The sequence below is a fragment of the Oncorhynchus masou genome, chromosome 33, assembly GCF_036934945.1.
Source record: "Oncorhynchus masou masou isolate Uvic2021 chromosome 33, UVic_Omas_1.1, whole genome shotgun sequence".
Taxonomy (NCBI): Eukaryota; Metazoa; Chordata; class Actinopteri; order Salmoniformes; family Salmonidae; genus Oncorhynchus; species Oncorhynchus masou.
In genome coordinates, this window is record NC_088244.1 from 11,408,935 (window position 1) to 11,421,292 (window position 12,358).

Here is a 12,358-nt window from a genome sequence, read left to right on the forward strand (position 1 = left end):
ACGTTGTAGTCAGCCCAGCTCAGACCTGGTCATTATACGTTGTAGTCAGCCCAGCTCAGACCTGGTCATTATACGTTGTAGTCAGCCCAGCTCAGACCTGGTCATTATACGTTGTAGTCAGCCCAGCTCAGACCTGGTCATTATATGTTGTAGTCAGCCCAGCTCAGACCTGGTCATTATGCGTTGTAGTCAGCCCAGCTCAGACCTGGTCATTATGCGTTGTAGTCAGCCCAGCTCAGACCTGGTGCGTTGTAGTCAGCCCAGCTCAGACCTGGTGCGTTGTAGTCAGCCCAGCTCAGACCTGGTGCGTTGTAGTCAGCCCACCTCGGACCTGGTGCGTTGTAGTCAGCCCAGCTCAGACCTGGTCATTATACGTTGTAGTCAGCCCAGCTCAGACCTGGTCATTATACGTTGTAGTCAGCCCAGCTCAGACCTGGTCATTATACGTTGTAGTCAGCCCAGCTCAGACCTGGTCATTATACGTTGTAGTCAGCCCAGCTCAGACCTGGTCATTATATGTTGTAGTCAGCCCAGCTCAGACCTGGTCATTATGCGTTGTAGTCAGCCCAGCTCAGACCTGGTCATTATGCGTTGTAGTCAGCCCAGCTCAGACCTGGTGCGTTGTAGTCAGCCCAGCTCAGACCTGGTCATTATACGTTGTAGTCAGCCCAGCTCAGACCTGGTGCGTTGTAGTCAGCCCAGCTCAGACCTGGTGCGTTGTAGTCAGCCCAGCTCAGACCTGGTCATTATACGTTGTAGTCAGCCCAGCTCAGACCTGGTCATTATGCGTTGTAGTCAGCCCAGCTCAGACCTGGTCATTATACGTTGTAGTCAGCCCAGCTCAGACCTGGTCATTATACGTTGTAGTCAGCCCAGCTCAGACCTGGTGCGTTGTAGTCAGCCCAGCTCAGACCTGGTGCGTTGTAGTCAGCCCAGCTCACACCTGGTCATTATGCGTTGTAGTCAGCCCAGCTCAGACCTGGTGCGTTGTAGTCAGCCCAGCTCAGACCTGGTCATTATACGTTGTAGTCAGCCCAGCTCAGACCTGGTGCGTTGTAGTCAGCCCAGCTCAGACCTGGTGCGTTGTAGTCAGCCCAGCTCAGACCTGGTCATTATACGTTGTAGTCAGCCCAGCTCAGACCTGGTCATTATGCGTTGTAGTCAGCCCAGCTCAGACCTGGTCATTATACGTTGTAGTCAGCCCAGCTCAGACCTGGTCATTATACGTTGTAGTCAGCCCAGCTCAGACCTGGTCATTATACGTTGTAGTCAGCCCAGCTCAGACCTGGTCATTATGCGTTGTAGTCAGCCCAGCTCAGACCTGGTCATTATGCGTTGTAGTCAGCCCAGCTCAGACCTGGTCATTATATGTTGTAGTCAGCCCAGCTCAGACCTGGTGCGTTGTAGTCAGCCCAGCTCAGACCTGGTGCGTTGTAGTCAGCCCAGCTCAGACCTGGTCATTATATGTTGTAGTCAGCCCAGCTCAGACCTGGTCATTATGCGTTGTAGTCAGCCCAGCTCAGACCTGGTCATTATATGTTGTAGTCAGCCCAGCTCAGACCTGGTCATTATACGTTGTAGTCAGCCCAGCTCAGACCTGGTCATTATACGTTGTAGTCAGCCCAGCTCAGACCTGGTGCGTTGTAGTCAGCCCAGCTCAGACCTGGTGCGTTGTAGTCAGCCCACCTCAGACCTGGTGCGTTGTAGTCAGCCCACCTCAGACCTGGTCATTATGCGTTGTAGTCAGCCCAGCTCAGACCTGGTCATTATACGTTGTAGTCAGCCCAGCTCAGACCTGGTCATTATACGTTGTAGTCAGCCCAGCTCAGACCTGGTCATTATACGTTGTAGTCAGCCCAGCTCAGACCTGGTCATTATACGTTGTAGTCAGCCCAGCTCAGACCTGGTCATTATATGTTGTAGTCAGCCCAGCTCAGACCTGGTCATTATGCGTTGTAGTCAGCCCAGCTCAGACCTGGTCATTATGCGTTGTAGTCAGCCCAGCTCAGACCTGGTGCGTTGTAGTCAGCCCAGCTCAGACCTGGTCATTATACGTTGTAGTCAGCCCAGCTCAGACCTGGTGCGTTGTAGTCAGCCCAGCTCAGACCTGGTGCGTTGTAGTCAGCCCAGCTCAGACCTGGTGCGTTGTAGTCAGCCCAGCTCAGACCTGGTCATTATACGTTGTAGTCAGCCCAGCTCAGACCTGGTCATTATGCGTTGTAGTCAGCCCAGCTCAGACCTGGTCATTATACGTTGTAGTCAGCCCAGCTCAGACCTGGTCATTATACGTTGTAGTCAGCCCAGCTCAGACCTGGTCATTATGCGTTGTAGTCAGCCCAGCTCAGACCTGGTCATTATGCGTTGTAGTCAGCCCAGCTCAGACCTGGTGCGTTGTAGTCAGCCCAGCTCAGACCTGGTGCGTTGTAGTCAGCCCAGCTCAGACCTGGTCATTATATGTTGTAGTCAGCCCAGCTCAGACCTGGTCATTATGCGTTGTAGTCAGCCCAGCTCAGACCTGGTCATTATACGTTGTAGTCAGCCCAGCTCAGACCTGGTGCGTTGTAGTCAGCCCAGCTCAGACCTGGTGCGTTGTAGTCAGCCCAGCTCAGACCTGGTGCGTTGTAGTCAGCCCAGCTCAGACCTGGTCATTATATGTTGTAGTCAGCCCAGCTCAGACCTGGTCATTATACGTTGTAGTCAGCCCAGCTCAGACCTGGTGCGTTGTAGTCAGCCCAGCTCAGACCTGGTGCGTTGTAGTCAGCCCAGCTCAGGCCTGGTGCGTTGTAGTCAGCCCAGCTCAGACCTGGTCATTATATGTTGTAGTCAGCCCAGCTCAGACCTGGTGCGTTGTAGTCAGCCCAGCTCAGACCTGGTGCGTTGTAGTCAGCCCAGCTCAGACCTGGTCATTATGCGTTGTAGTCAGCCCAGCTCAGACCTGGTGCGTTGTAGTCAGCCCAGCTCAGACCTGGTCATTATATGTTGTAGTCAGCCCAGCTCAGACCTGGTCATTATACGTTGTAGTCAGCCCAGCTCAGACCTGGTCATTATACGTTGTAGTCAGCCCAGCTCAGACCTGGTCATTATACGTTGTAGTCAGCCCAGCTCAGACCTGGTCATTATGCGTTGTAGTCAGCCCAGCTCAGACCTGGTCATTATATGTTGTAGTCAGCCCAACTCAGACCTGGTCATTATATGTTGTAGTCAGCCCAGCTCAGACCTGGTCATTATACGTTGTAGTCAGCCCAGCTCAGACCTGGTCATTATGCGTTGTAGTCAGCCCAGCTCAGACCTGGTCATTATATGTTGTAGTCAGCCCAACTCAGACCTGGTCATTATATGTTGTAGTCAGCCCAGCTCAGACCTGGTCATTATACGTTGTAGTCAGCCCAGCTCAGACCTGGTCATTATACGTTGTAGTCAGCCCACCTCAGACCTGGTGCGTTGTAGTCAGCCCACCTCAGACCTGGTCAGATCACTGATCTGTGTAGTGATGGAGAATGAGCTTCTCATAAGAGTCTGCTTCACTTAACCTCCCGCCTGAGAAGCTCTCACTGGACCCAGCCAATCAGAGAATTATTATTTGGGTTCTCTTGGCTGCATTGTTTATGAGCTGTTTTTCCCCCTGGACTTTTACCCCTTTTTCTCCCCTATTTCATGATATCCAATTGGTAGTTAGTCTTCCCCCATCGCTGCAACTCCACTATGGACTCGGGAGAGACGAAGGTCGAGAACCGTGCGTCCTCCGAAACACGACCCTGCCAAACCGCACTGCTTCTTGACACACTGCTCTCTTACTCCGGAAGCCAGCCTCACCAATGTGTCGGAGGAAACACTGTCCAGATGGCAACCTGAAATCAGCTTGCAGGCACCTGGCTCGCCACAAGGAGTCGCTAGAGTGCGATGGGACAAGGAAATCCCGGCCAGCAAAACCCTTCCCTAACCCGGACGACACTGGGCCAATTGTGTTCTGGCTGTGACACAGCCTGGGATTGAACCCGGGTCTGTAGTGACGCCTCAAGCACTGCAATGCAGTGCCTTAGACCGCTGAGCCACTCGGGAGGCAATGCTGTCTTTTACTGAGGAAAACGATTCCTTTTTACCAAATGTAATAAAACACAGACTAATAAACCGCTGCTCAACAAGGAAAATCAATATCCAAATTATGCCCAACACACACATGCAGTAAAAAATGTGAAGAGAAATCAATTGGCCTGTTGCTTACATAATCCAAATATCAGCCATGGATAAAATGTGTGTTGTTTTGTAACACAGTTATAATGAGAAATTCATGATTACATAATTTCCTGCATTAATTATTCATATGTCTTTCTGAGGGGTGTTCTGCTCTCTCACCCTAAACTCGTTCCTGTTATATGACAGAGGAAGGGTTAACCGTCCTGTAGATAACTCCTGATTTAGCCTGAGGAGTCAGGAGTGGGGTGATAATGAGAGGGTGGATCTCTGACTCATCCTCATTTACAACACTGCTGCTATTCTATCTACTTGAAGCTTATCAACAATGCGGAAGGGAAAAGTACAGTTCACTTCAACTATGTTTGACGTTAATACTGTGCAATACTCTGTATAGTTTTTATAGTTGTTTTTTTTACATGCAAAAAATGTACCCCCTTTCGGCCTCCCAGGACTTGGTGTATTTGAGTTCAGAGTCATTTACATTTCTCCCCTTCCTGACACACCAAAGGGGAATGCTGATGTGACATATCGCCTGTAGGGACCTTACCCACTGAGTTGTCCTGTATGAAAACCCTATGTTTGTTCCTGCTCCTCTCTCGCTCTCTCTCTTGCTCTCGCTCTCTCTCTCTCGCTCACTCTCTCTTTTGGCCAACGCCCTGATAGATCATTCAGCATGGTTACCAAACACATTCATCTGTTTCCACACTGAATTAGTATTGTGGGCCCTGTTTTGACAATGTCAAGTGAAAATACGGCACTCGTGTCAAATAATGCCATAATGCTCCTGATGTCTGTACTTGAATTTATTTACTGTACTTGAATTTATTTACTGTACTTGAATTTATTTACTGTACTTGAATTTATTTAAAATATTTTTTGACATCCAATGGAGGGCAGCGGTAATTAATGATGGTTTGGAATGTAATGATGCGGATACAAAACACACATTTGTGTTGAATTTTGACACAAGTGCTACTTATTTCCGTTGTCAACGTATCACTGTGTGTGCTGTTTGTCTTCATACGGTATCTCCTTTGTCAGCAGCTCTCTTACCCTGATGGAACCTTCTCCCTCTGGTCTCTGTTCAAGTACCTGTGATGATGAGTGTTCCTCCTGGGATCTGTCTGTCACTCCTCTCACTGTCTCTCTCTCTCTCTCTCTCTCCTCACAGTGAACAGCATATCTCGACGTCAGAGCCTGCTTTTCTGAGTGGAGTGAGAGAGAGATGGACGAACGAGAGGACGGGAAGCTGAGACATTTCCGTGTGCGATGAAGGGATACATATTCATCGTCTTTATACCTTTTGAATTGTCATTGTTGGTCCATTTAGTGTTGAGAGAGGTTCACTAGCTGTTTACATGTAAGATGAGGCTGAGGAGGATACCTGTTTTTCTTCTGTGTTTGCTCTCAATATGCACTCTCTCCTCTATATAGAAAAGTTTACTGTCACAGACACACTTTTACCATCAAGTATACTGTAAATGCTGACAGGCAAAGAAAGCCTTACCATTTTTCCTTGTATAGCTAACTACTGTGATCTTTAGTTTACAGGCTGACATAATTGCAGCCCTGTATAATTAAATTTAGACATGTCAGGACATTCTTTGAATGCAATAATCATCACCCGTACATTTTAATGGATTTGGACCAAAGTTTTCGACTCACTTAAATTATGCACAATGCTAATGTAATCCCCCTAGCTAGAACCTTTCTATTGTTTATTGTATAATACCACAATGAAGGAATAATTAGAAAAATGACAAAGCTTGAATAAGTGATAAGTTGATTAGAGTTGTCTTCTAATTGAGGGGGGAATAATATGGTGAGGCTGTAGTGTCTCACCTTGGTCTTCCACACCCCCATTTCCACCACAGCAAGGTATTACAGTCTATCCCTCCCATTTCCACCACAGCAAGGTATTAGTCTATCCCTCCCATTTCCACCACAGCAAGGTATTACAGTCTGTCCCTCCCATTTCCACCACAGCAAGGTATTACAGTCTGTCCCTCCCATTTCCACCACAGCAAGGTATTACAGTCTATCCCTCCCATTTCCACCACAGCAAGGTATTACAGTCTATCCCTCCCATTTCCACCACAGCAAGGTATTACAGTCTATCCCTCCCATTTCCACCACAGCAAGGTATTACAGTCTATCCCTCCCATTTCCACCACAGCAAGGTATTACAGTCTATCCCTCCCATTTCCACCACAGCAAGGTATTACAGTCTATCCCTCCCATTTCCACCACAGCAAGGTATTACAGTCTGTCCCTCCCATTTCCACCACAGCAAGGTATTACAGTCTATCCCTCCCATTTCCACCACAGCAAGGTATTACAGTCTGTCCCTCCCATTTCCACCACAGCAAGGTATTACAGTCTGTCCCTCCCATTTCCACCACAGCAAGGTATTACAGTCTATCCCTCCCATTTCCACCACAGCAAGGTATTACAGTCTAGCCCTCCCATTTCCACCACAGCAAGGTATTACAGTCTAGCCCTCCCATTTCCACCACAGCAAGGTATTACAGTCTAGCCCTCCCATCTCCATCAATCCAAGGTATTACAGTCTAGCCCTCCCATCTCCATCAATCCAAGGTATTAGTCTAGCCCTCCCATTTCCACCACAGCAAGGTATTACAGTCTATCCCTCCCATTTCCACCACAGCAAGGTATTACAGTCTAGCCCTCCCATCTCCATCAATCCAAGGTATTACAGTCTATCCCTCCCATTTCCACCACAGCAAGGTATTACAGTCTGTCCCTCCCATTTCCACCACAGCAAGGTATTACAGTCTATCCCTCCCATTTCCACCACAGCAAGGTATTACAGTCTATCCCTCCCATTTCCACCACAGCAAGGTATTACAGTCTATCCCTCCCATTTCCACCACAGCAAGGTATTACAGTCTATCCCTCCCATTTCCACCACAGCAAGGTATTACAGTCTATCCCTCCCATTTCCACCACAGCAAGGTATTACAGTCTGTCCCTCCCATTTCCACCACAGCAAGGTATTACAGTCTGTCCCTCCCATTTCCACCACAGCAAGGTATTACAGTCTATCCCTCCCATTTCCACCACAGCAAGGTATTACAGTCTGTCCCTCCCATTTCCACCACAGCAAGGTATTACAGTCTATCCCTCCCATCTCCATCAATCCAAGGTATTACAGTCTATCCCTCCCATCTCCATCAATCCAAGGTATTAGTCTATCCCTCCCATATCCGTAATCATTGAAGGGGGATATTAGTTTAGTACCAGGTAGATTAATCCCAACAGTGTCATGGTGGCATTTGGGGGAAATCCTCATGTTGTATTTATTTATTTATTTTCATAATGCTGTGCTTGGCTGATATGGTACAATGGTTTGAAAGAAAAGCACTTCTGTTCTATTTTCACACAACGTTTTGCAGTTCTCTGAGGAATCCATAGCACTTACAGGAATTCTCCTCATTCTTGCAGGAATTCTGGAATTTGGGGAACCGTTGTACCAAAAACCTGGAGATGGCGTTCTCTTTATTGATTATATAGACATGCATCCAATACAAATTGAGCTTCCACAGTGAAACATCACAACCCTGATAGGTTTAATGACTCTTTAGGGCACAGGGTACAGTATTGTTGGGTGTAATGTAATTGTGTTTACACATCTACCTGTTTGGAGTGAAAGAGACAGTCTGCAAATGTCCCCACTATGTACAGGTTGATGTGTGGTCATCATTCTGAGGAGAGTGAGAGAGTGCACCAGACACAGTGTCACTACTTTTACACCGCCTGCTGATGTAGTTAGCCCACCTATTAACCACGGCTGTTGTTCTAAAGCAGTGGTTCCCAACCTTTTACCCATGTGCATTTTACCAGTAGGCCTGTGGTCTCATGAGTCTTCTCAAGTACCCCCTGTGGATAGGCCAAGTTCCCCTGGTTGGGAACCACTGCTCTAAAGCACTTCAGTATGTGGATTCTGTGAAAACCAAAGTGAACATGCATAAAACTGTCATCTGAAATTTCTGGCTCGTCGTTTTGAATGGGGATAGATGATGTGTTTCAAACCTCAAATAACCAAAGTATACATTTTTGGATTGAGGCGGTAACTTGGAGAGAAATGCAGTTGGTTATGAATTCTCACCATCTCAACCATTGGGTTAGTTTGGTGGGTTGGGGTGTGATCCTAGCAGCGAGATGTTGTGAACTTAGTAAGTGTGAATGAGAGAGTGTGTGTGTGTGTGTATGAGAGAGCCAGAGTGAGAGAGTCAGAGCAGAGGATATGTGTCGTGAAGCACGGCAATGTTATATTGTGGAAAAAGAATATGGTATGTTGTAAATAACCTTAGACTATTTTACGGAACCGAGCAGAGGACTGTGCAATGAGATGAGGATACTCTTCTCATTGTCATTTTGAAGATAAGAATATAGTTTTCTTACGATGATCATTGATTATATTGTTATTGTGTTCTTGTTCTTTTAATGAGAAAAGGTTTATTTGTTCATAGAATACATAATCGGTGTAGATATTTGGATTTGATGTTTCTAATTAGTTTTCTCTGATGGTGAAAGGGGCTCTTCCATATACATTGTCAGAAGAAGCATGGATATGTTGCCATGGAAGGGCTAATAGGTTGGTCGCCTCTTGTCCCTTTTTATATTTCGCAATAACTGTTGTACTACGCAATAACAAGTTGTACAGTACGTGATCCCTGTCCAAATTTACCAGTGGATTGAATACTTTATATCTAACACAAAAACAATGAAGTCACAACTTTAAGTAGAACAAAAAAAATACTGGAGACTGTTTTATTGCCCATTGTCACTTTTACATTTGGATTCAAAAAGTGAGATTTTGATATCACTGTTGACAAAGCGCTTCGTTTTTTTTTATTGAGCCAAGAAACAAGAAACTTCTTGTAGTTTTCAGTATTGATAAAACTGTTTGACATTTCTTTATAAAGCAAAACAAGTTCAATTCTAAGGTGTAGTGTATGTGCCGAGGTTAAGACGATGTTCTTCAGTTGTCAAGGAGAGTTGGATTACAGATTGGACAATGCAATTAGGACAATGCAATGAGACTTGGTTTTGAAGCAGCTTTACCATACAGCCCAGCATATCTAATGGGCATGTGATGTGTTGATGAGGTTGAAAAGGTATGAACATGTACTGTAAACTGGTGTGTGTGTGTGTATACCTATGTAGGTACTGTACTGTAAAACATACCAATTGAAAAGGAATTTAAACAAACACAAGCAATACATTTGGCAAATGTCTGATGCAGAAGCCTGCCAAACAAGTTGGTGCTCTGATGGCATTTAGGAATGGCATGTTATGCGGAGGCTACAGTACACAGCATTGTGACGTTTTTCCTATAGTTGGTTGGGAAAACGGGGTCATATTCAGTAGGTATAACACTACAGGAAGCTGCAGATATAAATGGAATGTAGCCTATGGAGCAACCAACACATTAGACTGGCATTTTTCTCTGACACGTTCTTCATGGCTGCACATCTGAATATGTTTTAGATCTGTGTGTATATTGTATGAATATGTAAATGCTCAAGATGTTTTGTGAAGAGAATGTTTTGTTTGATAGGCTCCGTCCACTGTGTGTAAAAACTGGATTTGGATATTCAAAAGCTCTTTGGATTGCGGCAATAGTTATTATTTTCCCCATCTGAGCAGCGGTTTGGAAAGGACTACAGTGTAAATTGTCAAGTGAAATACCACGCCATCATGAACCCGTGGTTATTATATCGGTGACACACTGAAATACCACGCCATCACGAACCCGTGGTTATTATATCGGTGACAAACTGAAATACCACGCCATCATGAACCCGTGGTTATTATATCGGTGACACACTGAAATACCACGCCATCATGAACCCGTGGTTATTATATCAGTGACACACTGAAATACCACGCCATCATGAACCCGTGGTTATTATATCGGTGACACACTGAAATACCACACCATCATGAACCCGTGGTTATTATATCGGTGACACACTGAAATACCACGCCATCATGAACCCGTGGTTATTATATCGGTGACACACTGAAATACCACGCCATCATGAACCCGTGGTTATTATATCGGTGACACACTGAAATACCACGCCATCATGAACCCGTGGTTATTATATCGGTGACACACTGAAATACCACGCCATCATGAACCCGTGGTTATTACATCGGTGACACACTGAAATACCACAGATATATGGCTGAGAGTGCTCCCTTCTGGGTAGTGATACACAATCTTCCTGGACTTGTCAGATGGACTAGATACAGCGAAAAACAGAGCTTGGCACATTTGCTTTATGGAAGCAAAATAATTCACGCAAATGCTTTATTTCTTCACAACTACATACATTTAGTCAGACAATATAAGAAAATATTTACAGTCATGACAGTCACTGGCCAATGTAATGTTTGCTCCTGTATTTATCCACTCTTTTGAGTGTCTGAATCTTTTAATGTAACTGTACTACAAACACTTATCTACAAATAATGCCATTCGGAATAGTATTTTATGAATGTAATTGTCCTCCTGGGGTTTGATTTAGCCAAAGTTTCACTTCAATTAAATAGCCGTGTATTAATGGTCTTCAGCACGTCACGATTCTAGCTCACCCCAGTGAATTGGGAGGATTAAGACCATAATACTATAGAGAGATTATTTTGATTCATTTAACACAACCCGAGGAACTTGGTTATATGAGCTGTTAGTATATTCCCCATTAAAGAAGAATTCATTTTAAAGGCAAAACATTTACAAACCACAATTTTGAACAGATGATTACAGCATTGGTTGTGTAATTCTCCTTTTATAAAATATATTTTGGTGATATAACGCTATGCTATATTGTCCGCGTCTGTACATTTAAAATGTTATTACCTTTTGACTGGATTTATTAAGATATTTCATAGTCTATCGGTTGATATACAGTTAATCAACAAACAAATGTGTACAACACAGCTATAAATGCACGCCTCAATGTGTATTGTAAAAGAGCTTTGCTTTTGGTTGCCATCAGCTTTTGCCTCAGTCCAATACCAAAGTTATCTGCAATATTGCATGATATGATTCTTCCGAACTTTGCTCAGAAGCTGTCAAATTGCTCTGTGTGTCTTTAAGTCAGCCATTTCCTTCCAAGTAACTGCAAACTATAAATTGCTTTGTTGAGTCCACATACAGTGCTGTGAAAGTCTTTGCCCCTTTCTGATTTTCTCTATTTTTGACATTGAATGTTACCAGATCTTCAACCAAAATTTGAGTGAAGAAATAAAGCAAAAATTACATATATTGTTTATTTAATAAACAAAGTTATGCAACACCCAATGCCCTGTGTAAAAAAGTAATTGCCCTCTTACACTCAATAACTGGGTGTGCCTCCTTTAGCTACATTGACTGCAACCAAACGCTTCATATAGTTGTTGATCAGTCTCTCACATCGCTGTGGAGGAATGTTGTCCCCCTCTTCCGTTGAGAAATGCTCTAACTTAGTGGCATTTGTTGATTTTCAAATATGAACTGCTCATTACAGGTCCTGCCACAACATTTCAATCAGGATCAGGTCTGAACTTTGACTAGAACATTCTAAAACTTCAAATTTGTTGCTTTTCAACTATTCGGATCTAGACTTGTTTTGTGTTTTTTGGATCATTGTCTTGCTGCATAACCCAGCTGTGCTTCAGCTTCAATTCACGGGCGTCTGGCCTGACATTCTCCTGATACAGAGCAGAATTTATGGTTCCTTCAATGATGGCAAGTCATCCAGGTCCTGAGGCAGCAAAGCATCCCCAAACCATCACACTACCACCATCATGCTTGACCATTGGTATGAGGTTCTTACTGTGGAATGCAGTGTTTGGTTTTCGGCAGACATAACGGGACCCATGTGGTCCAAAAAGTTCTACTTTTGAGTCCTCTGTCCATAGAGCATCTTGATGATCATCCAGGTACTTATTTGGCAAACTTGAGTCAACTTTTTTGGAGGACATGGGTCCCATTATGTCTGGCGAAAACCAAACACTGCATTCCACAGTAAGAACCTCTTACCAACGGTCAAGCGTGGTGGTGGTAGTGTGATGGTTTGGGGATGCTTTGCTGCCTCAAGACCTGGACGACTTGTCATCATTAGAGGAACAATGCTCTGTATCAGATAAT

General features: G+C 44.8%; 1 protein-coding gene across 3 annotated transcripts in view; it reads left to right on the top strand.

Moving 5' to 3' along the window:
• The window catches only part of cdk16 (cyclin dependent kinase 16), a 33,268-nt gene extending 21,281 nt beyond the window's left edge, over nt 1-11,987 (top strand). For all 3 annotated transcript variants that reach the window (XM_064956436.1, XM_064956438.1, XM_064956437.1), the window contains one exon: nt 5,366-11,987. In XM_064956436.1, coding sequence (XP_064812508.1) covers nt 5,366-5,403 — 38 coding nt within the window. In that variant the 3' untranslated portion in view covers nt 5,404-11,987. The remainder of the gene's footprint in view (nt 1-5,365) is intronic.
• Nucleotides 11,988-12,358: the final 371 nt, after the last annotated feature.